General features: G+C 38.6%; 1 protein-coding gene across 1 annotated transcript in view; it reads right to left on the reverse strand.

Annotated features, from left to right (window-relative positions):
- Positions 1 to 402: 402 nt before the first annotated feature.
- MRPL3 (mitochondrial ribosomal protein L3) overlaps positions 403 to 17,979 on the reverse strand; it is a 44,052-nt gene continuing 26,475 nt past the window's right edge. Inside the window, exons 7-10 of the mRNA XM_053466339.1 lie at positions 15,536 to 15,644; positions 15,229 to 15,306; positions 14,760 to 14,837; positions 403 to 831 (exon numbers count right to left, since the gene is read on the reverse strand). Coding sequence (XP_053322314.1) covers positions 682 to 831; positions 14,760 to 14,837; positions 15,229 to 15,306; positions 15,536 to 15,644 — 415 coding nt within the window. The 3' untranslated portion in view covers positions 403 to 681. The remainder of the gene's footprint in view (positions 832 to 14,759; positions 14,838 to 15,228; positions 15,307 to 15,535; positions 15,645 to 17,979) is intronic.

A 17,979-nucleotide genomic window follows, 5' to 3' on the forward strand; every position in this document is an offset into this window, starting at 1 on the left:
AAACAACATATAATGGGATAGGGCACAAAGGGCAGGTTTAGATGAACATAAATATGTTACTCAGTTTGTATTATATTTTATTTACCATATTGTTTTTGGACACTTTTTGTGCAATTACCCTTATATTTTCTAGTAGCTCATGGGTTTTTTTTTTCCCCCCACACAAAACCTGGCGCTTTTATTTTGCTCACCATAGTTTTTTGTTTTTAGTATTTTTTTATGACTACATAGATACCACAACTATAAAGCATACTCACTGTAGCCCCTCCATTCACTATATGGCATATTATGCGCAAATATGCAAATGTATGGACCTTAATATTTTGCTGTCTTCCCAGTGCTCATTAAATTGAATCCACTATGAAAAACATACCGGTATATGTAATTGAAAAAAAAACATGCTTTGTACATTTGATAAGCATTTATTAAGTATGCAAGAGTTCACCAACTTTTAATTAAATGTGAAATTCCATCAACAAAATTAAACAAAAAAGTCCACATGACCACATGACCACATGAAGAAAAAAAAATAATTCTGAAAACCCTTTTTTGCTTTAGAAAACATGACATTTGCCCTTCACGTTATAAATAAAGGACGCTGAAAGAACAATTTCCTAGCTTAAAACAGCCAGTATGGCGATCTTTTGACAACACCTATGAAGCTGAAAAATGGCAATAATGCTAAGTATATTTGACAGAGGGCTCAGTGAACTGGAATATTTCCTCATCGTATAGGTCTTCTGGCAAATTTTCGTCTCCATCGGCAAAAAATGTAGGGAAAGGTAGTTGGTTTTCATTTTTCCTTTTAACTTCTATTTTTGTGTCTGTAACCTAAAAACAGAAGGACAGGGATGGTTAGACTACTAGGAAGAAATGCCTGCTCACAGGCTTGTACTCTTCGGATATCATAAAAACTACTGAATTCTAAAGTACTAAAGTAGCATTATATCTATTATTGATCTGGTAGTTCTTTCCAAGGAACTGTTAATAGCAAAGGCACTACTACTGATCATTGTAGAAGTCCAACCCAAATCACACGTTGTCTGTTTCATAGAAAGGGGCGGCAGATAAGAACCATTAGGCCCATCCAGTCTGTCCAACCATCACCTACATTGTTCTGTTGACACTTTTTAACGTCCAAATTAAAGTTACTGTGATAAGCACAAGGACATGTGGTGCAATGGGGAAAAACATACTTTTTTGCATTCTTATACACTGGACTAATACATCTACTCCAAACTACAGAATCATGAATACTTAAAAATCTTGTTTATGAATGCTCAAAAGATGTACAAGTTCAGATTCTTCAAAGCAACAACACTGGTTCATTTTACACAATCACCAAATCGTTTTTTTCCTTTTGACATGCTTTTTGTAATGTGATGTGTATTTCTAATGCCAACGAGAGAGTATAGGCTTTCTGCACAATACTTTAAGCTGGATTACTTGTATACCTAAATCCTGCTCTGGGCACTTGTTCAGTCCTACAATTGCTTTGCTGTATTTCACAGAGCAGACTCCGTGTTCTGGAATAATGCCCTGCGGATTATTTTAAATGCTTTTTTTTGTTATTGTTGCAGTGAGAGTAATATTTCTCCCACTGTGATGATTTCACTGGCTTCTGCAGAAACTGTGTAGGTGAACAAAGATCACAGTTTTACATCCAGGTAAAAAAATAACAAAATCCAGTGTATTTAAGACCCCTAAATGGAAATGCGAAGCATATTATAAATAGACTCTAAAATGATTTTAAATAATACACACCCTTGCAAACAGTACATTGTGTAGGCTTTAGTAAATGAGCCACTGTGTTTCCATACAAATAGTATTCAAGAGATGACATTAAACATGTCTACGTATATCATGGGCTGGAAAAAATGAGAACCCAGGAAGGATTGATCCAGAGGGATTAGTGTCAGATAAAACTGGACACTGAACAGCAACGGTAAAATAAAAAGACCCATGACTTATGAGACTTCTTTAGCTTTGTATGCACAGAACTATGTAATGTGTCTTAATAACACCATTACAAAGACAGTACAAAAATATTTGGAAGCATTAATAAGACTGAGCTCATGAGCATTCACAAAATAGCAGTTGCATGTTTCTCCAGTGTGAAGGCCTGAGCTGGCCCTGTATATTGCCTAATTCAAAGGGCGAGGAGACTGATCACATTTTACTAATTAGCTTTACATTATACAAGGCCAGTCAAGATCTTCTCCCAATTCTCAAACCCAACTCTCCTGTTAATAGACCCATTTTTTTTTCTTTTCAGCAGGAAGGCCTGGGGTTAACTCGCATGATGCAAATATCGAACAGGAAAAAATATTTTCGGGGAGGTGGCTTCACCACCCCGTGCTGCAACCAAACATGTATTATGGTCCTCCGGCCCCCGGTACCTGTGCCCTTGTCATCCTCTGTGGTAGATGGGCTATAAATACACCGTGACAGCGAGTGACACAGTGCGCTTCCTTGTGCTAACTAACCTTTAAAGCCCACCAACCAGGAAAACTGACCAATCAGGACATTTAACAGAGGACCACAGCACAGATTTTTTTTTTCTTGAGCGGAAGCACAATAGAGAGTTGGTGGTCATAATGAACTCTCTCGCGCTCGCCCCATTTTTGGGATGTCTGTTGCAGTTTGCGGGCGTCAGGGAGCCAACATTAAAATGAGGCAGACCCCCGGAACTTCTGGGAAAGTTGGGATGTCTGATGATGCATTACATAATGGTTGAAGAGGATTTGGAAAGAAATCTTAATAAATGTAACTATGCATTATTCAGGTCCACTGAAGCCCTTTCTGCAGCAGAATCTTATTAGGGTTGACTCTTCATGAAGTCAAGCAGGTGAATCGACCCCAGACACTCCATAGTGAAACAATCAACAGAATCTAGGGTTACAAATAAAATGTCAGATCTGACCATACTAAATGGTCAAACAATAAAGACCACTTGAAAAACGCGACGTAAAATGGAACATGAGTTTAACCAACACCAGGTCACGGTATGCAAAGCAGCCAATGTTGACATATTTCATTATTATTATTTATTGTTTTATATAGCGTCATCATATTTTGTATTGCTTTAAATGGACTAAGAAAGTAAATACATTAGTTTTTGTACTAAGTAGCCTACAACGTGGTTTCTGCTCTTCTCACTGTTAGTGAACACAATCCATACTAAAAAGTACAAAAAAGCAAATACACCTTGTAAAAAAACCTCCTTGCTTTACATATCATAATGCATTTCTGTGACTTTACTGGGCTGTCAGTTTTCTGCTGTACTAAGTGGCAATACAATTATTAAAATTGAATTGCTGCAAACAATTTTGTAATAATGGAGAAGTGCTTAACGTAACAAAGTAGTGATTGATCAACTAATGCATTCCTGGTAAAATTCTTCGGCTAAAAGGAAGAACAAATTACTGAAGAAATGAATGTGAGCTATGCATATGTAATTGTAAATGCAAGTGCACTAATTTTCCTCCATGCATCATAAATAATATGTCTACTGATATATTGATTCATACATATATATATCTATATATATATATATTAATGTATTGATTAAAGATATAAGGAGATTGCATGTAGTACAATTCAAAACTAAAGTGAAAAATATGGCTGTGGTTTGTAAATATTAAATATTCATATTTACATTAAACAATATGCTTATAGAGTACACGATGATAAGATTACCTGCAATTTCCTGCACAAACATGAACGCCAGCAAAAGTGAGAAGCTGACAAATTATGCAGCGCTGACAAACAGAGATGTTTTGTTTGGGGGATGTGAGAGAATGTTCTCTGTATTTTTAACTTTTCTGGTAAGAAAAAAATCTACTTTAGAATATACTTGCTTTTTTGTGTACACTTATACAAGAAATGTTTTCTGTTACTAGTGTTATTTATGTTTTTTTTTTTTACCCCTTGAATATATGTATTGTATTAAGCGCTGCATAGATTGTTGGCGCTATATAAATAAAATATAATAAAAATAATAAAAAGCCTGAATATAAGACTACCCTATAGGAAAAATATTTTACTAATAAAGATTACTTCACATGCAGACTATTTTTTATATTTAATAAAAACTACGATTGAGAAAAATGATTTTTAGTTTTTATTTCTTTTTATTTGCCAACCTGCTCCCCAGTTATGCACATCTGCCCATGGTTTGCTACTCTTACCCCAGATATACCTTATACCCACTTATATGCCACTCTGCCCCCCAGATATGTCTTACACCTGCCTATATGCCACTCTGCCTCCATGATTTGCCTTTTAACCCCCATTATGCCACTCAGTACCCCTCGAAATGCCTTTTAGCCCTATATATACCACTCTGCCTACAGGAATGCCTTATATCCCCAATATGCCACTCTGCCCCCCCCCCCCCGACTTACCAATGCTTCCCCAGACACGTTCCTTGTACTTCAGACTCCCTGGTGTCTAGTGGGGGCAGCCGGTGGAAGTCTGCGCAGTGCGCGTAGACAACCTCTGCAGCCCGTTAGTTCTGCCAGGGCTTCTATGACGGAGCACCGGCGTGACATGACCTTCCGGTGCTCAGTCATAAAAGCCCCAGAGGAAGTGCCGGCAGCAGCGGAGGTTACCAGAGAGGAGGATCCAGGTCCCCTAAAGCGTTGCAGAGGATCTGGATCTTAGTCTTATAGTCAGACCTCTATTTGAGGTCAGATTATAAGACAGCCTCTAATATATGATGAGGGGTATTTGTCTTATAATTGAGCAAATACGGTATATTCTGTATAAATGCTCACCTTCTCTCAGCTTCTATATAAAAGCAGGTTTCTCCAGGGATGGACTATTAGGCAGTAGCCAGTTATGTTCTTTAAATATAACAAACAACGGTTGTACGTTCCCACAAAGACAAAACAAATACATTTTGGCATCTGGAAACAAATGAAAAACAGTATCTTTATATATATATATATATATATATATATAAATATACACACACACACATATATCTTAAAGGATACCAGCAATCGAAATCTCATCAACAAGCCAAACGCAAAAAAAAATAAAATAAAAAAGCAGGGGACATAGCCTTTTCTAGCAAGAATTAGGTGATCCTTTCTTGGTTACGTTGTAAGAGTTCATCAGCTTGTAATTGGAAATTATTGTTATATCATGCTAGACTGAGCAGAGCAACACTTACTATAAAATGGATAATAAAAATATATACAAAAGAGTCCTTTTGCATAAAGAAAAAAAAAAAAGAACTGGGACGAACTAAATTCATTATTAAAATGGAAATTACTTTTAACATAAGAAAGAACTTTGAATGTAGCATTATGTTCCTTTCTTCATATATGCAAATCCAGAGTGAGAATGACATACAACTGTATGGTCCTCCTCAATAATGTTTGATAAGTGTTTGATGTTCACACAATAATATGTGGATTATTTCCTTTGGATATTTTTTTTTTTAAAGAAATAGAAAGTACAATGCAATTGAATAAATAAAGGCAAACAAGTCAAAAGTTCCTAGGAATTTTCACTGCAGAGACAATAAAATATTTGGTTATTTAATGCCATTCTTAAAACAGGCAGATGAATTAAAGAGACAGTCTAGTGTTCCATCCAAACCCATCAAGTACTTTGTAACTATTTCAAAATGCATGTGTTAGTTGTGGGGAGAAAAAAATACCCGCAACACGCACAAGCCATCTTTGGTTAGTTCATGCGGCAAAAAGTGATGCAAAAACATCATCAGTGGCAGAAAAGCGCAATGCACAACTCGTTCTGCTCGTTAGAACCTCTGGGACTCAGGCGTGAGCTAGTGCTGGCAGTGAATATATTATGTGTGTGTAGGAGCTAGGGGGCAGGGAAAGAAACAAATGCATTAGGGGGGTCTTCACAATCACTCACGCATTTGCAAGGGAGAGAAAATGGTCATTCAGCTGCCATATGTCTATATGTAATGGCTGGTGTGTACTTTTAAATGTCGCATTTAACACACACAGAGACACAACATGTTCAAAAGTTGGGTCACTTAGAAATGTCCTTGTTTTTTTTTTAAATAAAAGTAAATTTTGTCCATTAAAATAATCAGAAATAGAGTGTTTTCATAGTAAATGTAAATGACTATTGTAGCTGAAAGTAATTGATTTTTAATGGAATATCTTCATAGTCGTACAGAGGCCCTCTATCAGCAAGCCATCACTTACTGTGTACCAAAGGGACGCTGTGTTCAGTAATCCATGCTTACGTTTAAAAGGCTAATTGATTATTAGAAAACCCTTTACATTTATGTTATTTTCCATGAAAACAGCTAAGTGACCCCAGCCTTTTGAACGGTAGTATATTATATATGTATATATACACACACCGATCAGCCGTAACATTATGACCACTGACAGGTGAAATAAATAACACTGATAATCTTGTTATCATGGCATCTGGCAGTGGGTGGGATATAATTAGGCAGCAAGTGAACGTTTTGTCCTGAAAAATGTGTAAGGATCTGAGCGACTTTGACAAGGGCAAAATTGTGATGGCTAGACTACTGGGTTGTATCATGTCCAAAACGGCAGCTCTTGTGGGGTGTTCCGGGTCAGTACTAGGGCTGAAACAACTAATCGATAAAATCGTTAATGAAAATCGTCAACGAATGACTACGCTTCACCCAATCCCAAAAATAAAAAAAAGCTTCCTAAAAGCAAACAGATAAAATAACTCCTAATACTAATAAGGTTAATGATAGTCATGTGATTTGAAGACACTAAAGACCTATAAAAAATATATAAAATAAAACAAACCCTCCAATCCTGGAAGAAGTAGACAAGGCATTTAAGGGTTAAGCAACATGCATTGCTTTACTAGATTTATTTGGTGAGAGAACACAATTTATAAATCTGTTTGCTTTATCAATGAACAGGATAAACACAATGCCAATAGTTCCAGTGGAAGGAAAAGCAATTACCATAGTTTTGGTTCAGGGTTTACATCAATCATCAAATGTAAGAAGCCAAGAGGGAATGTTTGCTTTGACAGGAGTAAAATCTTTATAGAGCAGAAATACACCAGGCAAGCTGCAAACATAAGTATTTCTGACTTTGGAGACAATCTGGGTTATTTCTTGTTTGAGACATACACACTATTGGCTTGGCCTTCGTAAGATCCTCATAGTACCTACCCAAATATACCCTTATATAAGCAACTGGATCAAAATACTTATCAAATGTTTTGCAATGCCTGTATGTGTCTCTTGTAATATTATGAACTCTCTATTAGGGCTGAAACAACTAATCGATAAAATCGATAATAATCGATTATGAAAATCGTTGGCAACGAATTTCATCATCGATTAATCGAATCGATTTTTATCGATTATAAAAAGAGTTTTTTTTCAGAGCAAATGCTCTGAAAAACTCCTCTCCTTATATAATCCGACCTCAAACAGAGATCGGATTATAACACCGGAATCCAGATCCCCCGCTACGCTGCAGGGGACCTGGATTCCCCTCACTGTCGGCCGGTCTCTCACTTCTGTCTCTCTCCCCCCTCTCATCTGCCTCCTCCCCCTCCCATACACCCCTCTGACTCCTCCCCCTCCCATACATCACTCAGCCTCTCTCCCGGCTCCGTTACTGACAAGAACTTTCACTGCAGCTTCGTAGAAGCCACAGTGTAAGTGAAGGTGAGTAACGGAGGCTGTCTGTGCGATGCATCGCACAGACAGCCTCCGTTACTGTCAGTAACAGAGCCGGGTAGAGAGGCAGAGCGGTGTATGGGAGGGGGGAGGAGTCAGAGGGGTGTATGGGAGCCACCCTCCCATACACCACTGTGGCTCCTCCCCCTCCCATACGCCACTCTGCCTCTCTACCCGGCTCCCTGGTGTCTAGTGAAGATCCGTTGCTGACAGGAGGCAGAGTGGAGTATGGGAGGGGGAGGAGGCAGAGTGGAGTATGGGAGGGGGAGGAGCCAGAGTGGAGTATGGGAGGGGAGGGGCCAGAGTGGTGTATGGGAGGGGGAGGAGCCAGAGTGGTGTATGGGAGGGGGAGGAGCCAAAGTTGTGTATGGGAGGGGAGGAGCCAAAGTGGTGTATGGGAGGGGGAGGAGCCAAAGTGGTGTATGGGTGAGTTATAGTGGGGTATTATGAATTTCAGGGCATATAGGGGGTATAAGGCATATCGATATTAGGCATATCAGGGGGTCATAAAACATCTGGGGGTAAAAGGTATATCAGGGGGCTCAGTTGCATATCACTGGCATATAAGGAGTATAAGGCATATTGGGGCACAGTGGCATATCAGGGGGCACAGTGGAATCTGGCATATAAGAGGTATAAGGCATATATGGGGGCAGAGTGGCAAGCTGGGGGTCTGATGTGCATAACTGGGGGCAGTTTGGTAAATAAAAAAAATTTAAACAAGGCTTTTTTTCTCAAATTTCTCAACTTTTTTATTAAATATGAAAAATAGTTAACATATGAATTAATATTTACTAATAACTTTGTATTAAAACCTAGTTTGAGAAACACTGTGTTTGGGTTCTTGTAGCTTTTATTATTATGTCAGTAAAATAAGAAGGTGAATAGAGAGAGACCATTGCAATAAAGAGATGAAAGTAAATTGTACGTTTTTTATTACATTATTTTAAATTTAAAAAAATTGCATTTTTTTATCCTATTAATCGAAAAAATAATCGGCCAACTAATCGATTATTAAAATAATCGTTAGTTGCAGCCCTACTCTCTATTGTGTCACTGCCGATTTGGGTTATTTTCTATCTTTTACACTTCCCAAAATTCATTAGTGTGGATATTTCAAAGCATAAAAATCATGCCTGCCATTTTTTTTCTATGACCCCAGGAAGACATGCAAAAACTTAACAAGTTATTTAAAGTAACCCTGGGTAAATTTACAGTCCTGTAGCCCTCACACACAAAGCCAATGCTTTTGAATGTGGGAAGGGGACAGTGTAAAATATAGGCATGCCAACATGATCTTTGGATACTTAAAATGCCAGGTTGCTCCTATGGCAGAGCAGGCGCCTTCATGTATTGTACATGCTATCTTCAACAGATTCCCCAAACATTTTAAAGCAACATGTGTGGCAAGTGTCACTTATTCCGGGCTCTGATACATACATAAACCTTTTTACCTCAAAATTACAACAGATAAACGTACAGTCAACAATGTGTATATTAATTTTGTATAGTATAACCTCTTTAGGACCAGGTTTTTTTTTTTTGTTTTTTTTTTTTTACCATGTTTGTGCTAAATGGTCAGTTTTTGTACTTTACCATGTCTTTATTCAACTGTGATTGCTCATTAACTCATTTAGTGCACTCCCACAAAATATATATAGTTTTTTTTAAATAAGGCTTCGTTTTGAAATAATAATAATATATATAAACCATCATTTAGCATGAAAAATATCTAAAATGTGGGGAAAATTAGGAAAACACATATAAAAAACTAAATATAACCAGTGCAAATGGAAATAAACTCCAAAAAAAGTATTTGTCCTGTTTTTGGAAACACCTCATATGCCTGGAATTTTTATTTATTTTAGCACTTACAGAGTTAAATATGAATCACGCATGTTGTTTCTAAACAAGATTTTGTAAAAATTTGGTATGCTGGGAGTTGGGCCCCAATAGCGGCCAGAAAAAGAAAAACTGCTAAACAAAAGTATTGATTTTTTGAAAGTTGACATCCCAAAGTATTTGACTTAGGGGCATTTTAACACTTTTTATTTAACCATTTTAGCATCAATCCGTCCTAAACATTGCAGTAAAATTTAATTTTTTTCTTTTTTAACTAACCCATTCTTTCCACACACAGTATTTCAGTACATTTATTTGCCTGTGTACTCGAAATTACTCAAACAACTTGTGTTTTGTATTCAGAAGCACCCTCGAGTACAGGAATACCGTATATTCCGGCGTATAAGATGACTTTTGAACCCGAGAAAATCTTCTGAAAAGTCGGGGGTCGTCTTATACGCCGGGTATACTTACTTACCGAGCCGGACTGGAGAATCACGAATCTCTAGGGGAGGGGCGAGCGGAGAAGCCATCTCCCCTGGGCTGGTCTTCAGGGTCGCGCCGAGGTAGGTGCAAGATCGTGATCTCCCCAACTAGCCCTGATCAGCGGGGGCCCGATAAGCAGGGCTGGTTGGGGAGATCACAACCTCCGCCTCTAACTAGCCCAACAGGGAGCTCGAGGTCTGGCAGGGTTAGGATACAGATCCCCGCAGCGCTGCAGGGGACCTGCATCCTACTCTGCGATACGCTCAGACAGCCTCCCCTGCCGGCACTTTCCACGGGGGGAGTGCCGGTACGGGAGGTTGTCTAAGCGCATCACGCAAACGTTGAAGTGAGATAAATCAATGATTAGTGACCAAAAAGGTCATTAATCAGTGGTCACATAGCATTTTATTAGGTTAAATATATATTGTATTTTTTTTGGATCACTTGTAAGTGACGAGTTTAGGCCACTGACTTTGATCAGTGGGACCGATCGATAATCAGTGATCTAAAATGTCACTAACAAGTGATCAGGTAATAATTAGGTATTGTTTTTTTTTCTTAATTTATTTTTATTTTTATTATGACCCCTCTCTCTTTCTAGGGCAGGTTCATCCAGTGGCTGCCATAATGATCGGATGCCTCCTATTAGCCAGGAGTGGTCTGATCCTCATCAGCCCACTTTTGGTTCTGCAGCAGTTTGAACTGAAGTGGATCCTCAACTCACAGCAATTGACCTGAAAGCACCCTTGACTTCCAGGTCAGTGCTGTTATTTTTCTTCTTTGTTAAAACTCTTTCAACACTGATGCCCCATAGGAACACAGCATTGACTGATATTTAGTCCCCACAAGCTTGTGGGGACTGTGGAGACAAATATTAACTCCTGCAATGGTACGATCATGTCATACACAAAAACTATATATAATCTCATCTGTCTGAGATTACAGATGATAATTTTCAACATATCACACAGAAGCAGGAGAGACCTAATTTAGGTCTAAAGTATTAAACTAGTTAATACTACTAGACTTTCTGAATGCTTGTGGAACTTTCAAATCCTACACACAGCTAACAATTTATGAAGCAAGTAAATTGAGGACTGTACACACACACATTATATGTATATATATATATATGTACAGTCCTCAATTTACTTGCTTCATAACAGCTAACAATGTATGAAGCAAGTAAATTGAGGACTGTACACACATTATACATACCGTATTGGCTCGAATATAGGCCGCACTTTTTTCCCCCACTTTAAGACTTTAAAGTGGGGGTGCGGCCTATATTCGGGGTCTAGTGCCCGACGCCCGGGACATACAGTCCCGGGCGCCGGGCAGGCAGCGGGGTTAGGATACAGATCCCCCGCAACGGTGCAGGGGACCTGCATCCTACTCTCGGATGTCCTCAGACAGCCTCCCCTGCCAGCACTTTCCACGGGGGGGAGTACCGGCACGGGAGGTTGTCTAAGCGCATCGTCTGGACGGTCACCGGCTGCAGCGATGCGGGTAAACAGCCTCCGGGTTGTTTACCCGCATCGCCGCAGCCGGTGACCGTCCACACGATGCGTTTTACCTCTGCCCCCAAGACTTACCGGAGCAGACTCCCGGGTGTCTTGCGGGGCGCCGGTGGGGGACATCTACGCAATACGCGTATACAACTTCCGGGGGGGAGGAGGACAGTGGCAGCATATCTCGGGGGGGCGACAGTGGCAGTATATCTCGGGGAGGGAGGACAGTGGCAGCATATCTCGGGGGGGAGGACAGTGGTAGCATATCTCGGGGGGGAGGACAGTGGCAGCATATCTCGGGGGGGAGGACAGTGGTAGCATATCTCGGGGGGGAGGACAGTGGTAGCATATCTCGGGGGGGAGGACAGTGGTAGCATATCTCGGGGGGGAGGAGACAGAGTGGCAGAATGTTTCTTTTTTTTTTTTTGGTGCTTTTTAAAGAAAAAAACTTTTTCTTTAAAAAAGCACCAAACTTTTAGGGTGCGGCCTATATACGGGGGCGGCCTATATCCGAGCCAATACGGTATATATAATTTCAGCATAATAAGCCTCGTAAAAAGCCAATGAGAGCTCACCTCTGTTGCATAAAAATAATACACACTGAAATGCATAATTTATATATGGGTCAACAGAATGATGTATTTTTCAAGAAAATGCCTGAATACATTTTTCTTATTGATCCAAGAATTAATTTAACGAAATACAAAATCATAGACGGCAAGTCTCCTCAGTATCCAAAAACTTGGGAGGTTCGGTGCACAAGGAGAACAATGGATAAACATTACACCATTTTAACTCTAAGCATGGAGTATGTTAGCATGAGTGTGTATTATGAAACATAGTACAGAGGCCACATTAGTTTTATACAGCATTGGCATAACTATAGCGTGCATGGTGAAGACTAGGGAAGGCTACCAGGAAACTAGCCACTGCTGCACCCTCTGTACCTGAATGATTAAGGGTAGAGCAGCTGCACAAATGCACAAGAGGATGAGGAAGAGAGGAACTCTAGCGGGCAAAAAATGACACAAAGCCTTATGTGGCTTTATCAGGCCCCTGACTATTGGCCGTAGGGTAAAGGGCTGAAGATTAGCCTCATGAAAATGCTGCAGGAGACTTCAAGCCAACGGGTCTATACAGGGATATATATTAAAATTAGAGGAAAACCAGAAAAAAGGTGGAAAAGCATGTATGGAATCATAAACTATATATAAACCAGATCTTTACATTTCTGGGAAAACCATGTACGCAAGAGCATAATGAAATAGAAACTTGCAGTATACTCAAGCACATGGCTGACATGTGCATTCTATACACAAATTTAACATAGTTTGGGGTGAAACCTGATCATCATGTGTGCATTATAGCCAGTTACATGTATACTTTATAATTTGGTTAAAACAATTTTTTTTTTGGTAGACATGGAAAATGCACACCCTAGTTTTGAAACTCAAATTTCACTATATAGCATCCCTGCAGCCAATGGTGGTCTTTCTTCTCCCTGAAAGCCAATAGAAATACAAACCCCCAGGGCTCTATTTTTGAGAGAAGTATAATTTTAAAGAAAAATAATGATTTTCTGTAATTAGAGTTGTTAAACCATAAATGCAATTATGCGGAAATATCAGAATAGATTTCCATTAATGAAGCATTCTTTGAAATAGATTCTCTTTAAACAAATGGAATGAGCTTTCTTTTTAACCAGGCCTGATACATGGATCCTCTTAAACGGTATCATATTTGCAGTCTATTTGTATGTATCTTGTTTCCAGAAAACAAGGCTGTTAGCATTTACAAGGTCCTTGAAAAGACAACGATGCTCCCTCAGCAAAACCACATACAAGGAAACAGATTTGCTGAGCTAAACCCTGTTAAGACTGTTAGCACAAAAACTGGACACGCATTCATATAGGAGAGAGCCATGGGGGATTTGACTGCATACAAAGCACATTTTCCTCGCAGCCATGACTCTGTTATCACTATCAAAAATTGCTGCATTTTAATCCTTTAAAACTGCTGGGAAACCTTGAAGGTAGTTAAATTGCTCTCAAGATAGGAGCAACTCATTTGTTTTGCAGAATGAGGCTTATTACTTTGTTCAGGTTTGATGTGCTCCTTTAATATCATCCTCGCAGATCTTACCGCTATTGCTTTATGCCGCGGGAGGTGGCAGCAGATCACAGGAAGCTGCATTACTATTCGGTATTGCTATGTTCGGGTTTATTAAACTGAACATTTGAGCCTCTAGTAAAATATACAGTAGTTGGCTAATTTAGCAATGTTTCTCAGTCAATAAAAAAGGTATAAAATAGCAGGTGCCCTGGCCAAAATACACTGCATTTACCTGGCAATTAATGAAACATTATAAAGGCTAGGAGCAGTTTGGACAACTACATATTGGCCTTGCTTAGTGCCGAGCATAACAGGGTTAAAGAACCAATACATACAGTCTAATGGGTACTTTGATTCAATCAATCAATAAGGAAATCAAGTTAAATACAACATGTTGTAGTTAAATAAGGCATATATATTAAAATATATAAAAGGTGTACGGTTTTGTTTTACACAAGTTGTAACTAATGAAATGTATGCATTTCAGCTACACTCCAAGACATCACCAGGCTTAGATAAAATATTTATAAGCCCCCCCTACTAACATGCTTATGGGTCTCCTTTACCTACACACTCTTAGCTTATGGTATTGCTGATTTCCGTTTGGCCTGTAATTGGCTGTTGGACATGTGTAATTTTTAATTAATGTCTATTATAGTGGGGCATAGCATTAATACAGGTTCCCAAATGTACATTAAAATATTGCATTTTGTACAATTTATGAGCATAGGGACTATTGGCACGTTTTATAAAAGAGTATCATATATACATACATGGAAAATCTCTGTGCCCCAGAATCTCTAGGACAGGTGAAGCACTGCTTCACCAAGTCTCTTCCCTCTTAATCCACCTAAGGCTGCTGGGGCTAGGCTTGTCCATATATGTACTGCTAGCCCTGACTCTATGCATGGCTACCCTCATAAAGGTATGTATGTATGATACTAGTACATTCTTAAAAGTGTGAGAATTAAGCCATCCTCACACGCATCATCCCTTATAATACAGTCTAATTGTTTTCAGGTGAACTGCCATAGTGTTCAGAACACATTTATATGTTTACATGGAATTGTCTGAAAACCAATATGAAATTGTGCTTTGGTCTATATATAAATTCAAAAGAAAATGCATCTTACCTTAACTAAACAATTGGTGTGTCCCGGGACAGAACCATTCAAATAAATGATGTTGTACTTTGTATTCACTCTCCATACCTAATGCAATAAAACACCCAGTATTACACAGAGAATGCCTCACTTGTTCATAACACCACTAAAAACATGGGACATACATGAGGAGTCTGCTCTGACACTTCCCAGATCATGCTTCAATATGCAAAAACTCATGTAGTACCCTCCAAAATATTGCCAAGTGTTTGACAGAGAAGACCTAATATCACTGATACTATTCTAATTAGCATGTGATGAAAAATGGCAAGGCTAGAATGATATGGACCTCACTGGATATCAGATGGGCTCTACGGGACACCAGCTAGACAATAGTCCTTTGACTAATATATAACTTAATAGAAACACTTTTTCCTTTGAGGATACTACTTTTGAGGATACTACTTTTCTTTGGCCATAAAGAAAAAAAACCTCAAACCTTCAGGCAGCGTGCTGTTCTGTAAATATTCCCCATCTGTCCTGGCATTTTCGTTCCGGGGAAAACTCTAGCAGGATCCTATCACAGAACAAGAGTGCAAAACATGTATTCCACATATCACAATGTGACAAACAGCAACATTTTATCCAATGAGGTTAAAAATCAATCACCCCTCATGGCAACACAGCAGGAGTCATCTGAAGGGTTCCTTGTATATCAAATTAGGAGACTAGAGATCAACTCCCTAGTATATAAGAATCAACCATTGTTTTTATTACTATGGCTTGGCAATGAATATTATACTTACACCTCCAGCTATTGCCCCAGGTCTCCTATGGGTTTTAGTTTGTCCGTGAGATGCAGGCTGGCCCTTGTAACCCCATCTTTTCATGACACCTTGAAACCCTTTTCCAATCCTGGAAATAAGCAGATTAAATCATTTATGTAAAAACTGTATATAATACTGCATTGAGAAATGCATTCTCTTACCAAATTATCAAGTACCAAATCAAAAGGTCTCTCCAAGAAGAACCAAAAAGTATTAGTTTAGACTAAAGACTATATATGTTTTCTTTTACCAATATGGCTATATCATTTTTCCTTACAAAACAGAATACACACTTTTGTTCACAAAGCTACCACTTTCACATGTGGCGTACATTGGATGGCTGTGATGTAGCTGTACGTGACCTCATAATTCAGTAAGAAGACCAGGAGCTCAAATACCAGTCATTCTAAAAGTCATTAGCAGCTGATGAAGAGGGTCTTGTGTATCATGAAGTCTTGAGAGGTGAGGAGGGACCTGGACCTCTTTGCACCAAAGGGGCATCAGTGGCCTCAGTTACACCCAGGCATACTAGTTTTATACCCTACATGCTGTATAAAGCTCTGTGTAAACTGTTCCCCTATATAGATAGAAGAAAATAATAAAAAGGCTGAATAAGCTGCGTTTTTGCTCAGCGTCACCGAAAATGTAACTGAGGTGCATCTGCTTTGGCATCAGGTGTCAGTAGAAAAGTCTGTGCTGCAATACACACTTGCATCAACATTGTGAATTTAACAACCAAGCATTGTTTTAGGGACTTCATGAAAATGGAACAGTTCTGAGTAGTATAAATCAGACAATTAAAGAACTCACTGACTGAGGTACTCACTGCAGCTGCGTCCCTATATTTATGATGCATTCTACTAGGCATGGTGCCCATGGGATTTTGGGGTATTAGTGCCAAACTAACCAAACAAATCTCCTTATTTAATATCACTAACATCTTAACTGTGTTGAGTCAGCAAAACCGCGGCATGTGAACGTGTAGCTGGCTCTCTCAATGGTTCATATTCAACCGAGTGAACTAAGTAAACTTATACTGTGAGTATTGGCTCACACTCAGGTGCAGTTTTATAAGATTTGCTTCCTAAATGTTAAAACATAAGCAAAATAGAACAAAAGTTGTATAAATAAAATTAAAATGAATTATTCTGTGAACGCTATTAGAAATGTGAAACTTACAAAAATACTTTTTTTTTGAGATGATGGATATTTATTTGCAATTACGCAACAAAACTCCTTAAGACAGCAGAATGCAAATTGTCATATCTTTTTATGCTAGAGTAATTCTGTTTGTTTGAAATGTATCTTTCACTTTTGGCTGTTGATGAAATAACTCATCTTTAACTTATAAAAGGCAAACGGAATCACACTATAAAATTTAATTATGGACAAATGTTTAAGTATTTCACAGTGCTTTCCCTTTTAAATATTTCGTAATGGTTCAGAAGTTGGAGGTAGAATTCAAGGAAAAGAAAGGATAGAGACACTACAGAGATGGTTTTTCAAGGTTCAAAGCAGGAGGTATAAAAACATAAGATGTATCATTACACTGAATCAGGTGAGATAAGAAAAGTTGAGGAAAGAAACTGTATATACGATATAGACAGCGCAGATGAAAGAAACACATACATTTTGGTATGATGAGGGTCATAATTTGAAGAAAATGTCGCTTCATAATTTTGGTTTACTTTACCGAGTTGTAAAGGCTAATACAGAAAGGGAATTTAAACATTTGTGGGATAGGAATAAAGCTATCCTGAAGCTAAGACAAGACCAACGACTGATTAAAGTCTGAATCTTTACATCAGGGAAATGGGGCAAACTAGATGTGCTGAATAGATCTTATCTGCCATCACATTCCAGGTTCCTTTGTAATTGCTACACTTCTTGTGGAGTATCTCTAAGGTTTACAATATTCAATTTTTCAATGGAAATAGAAATAATCAAGTACATTCATATTTTATGTTGGCTGAAATCATGTCCTATCTAAGGCATTGCCCTAAAAGAACTTGGTTGTCAAAATCGCGTCAAATGGCCAAAGAGGGCCACTTTTGTTTTTGTGTGGCTAAAGATGATTTTGCAGTAAACTGAAAAATTCAGAGGAATTTAGAAATACAATGCATTATTCTTCTAAACACAATTTACTGTTGTTTTTTATGCATTATTGTGACTTAAGGATGTAGAACACTGAGTCCTAGAAAGAGGGACATCAAGGGAAGAGGGACATTGAATTTAGGGCCCAAAGAGGGATTGTCCCTAAATAAGAATAAATGAAATGATCACTGGCTATAGAGTTCTGGTGCATGTTCGAGGTCCTTGTGCTTTTTATTAAACCATGGCATCTTTGCCTTAAGCATCTGCAGGTGTGTGTCAGGGAATAAGGGTTCCAATTTGAAACAGGGTGAAAAGGTTGCCACGAAAAT

This window comes from Spea bombifrons, chromosome 5, assembly GCF_027358695.1.
Source record: "Spea bombifrons isolate aSpeBom1 chromosome 5, aSpeBom1.2.pri, whole genome shotgun sequence".
NCBI lineage: Eukaryota > Metazoa > Chordata > Amphibia > Anura > Pelobatidae > Spea > Spea bombifrons.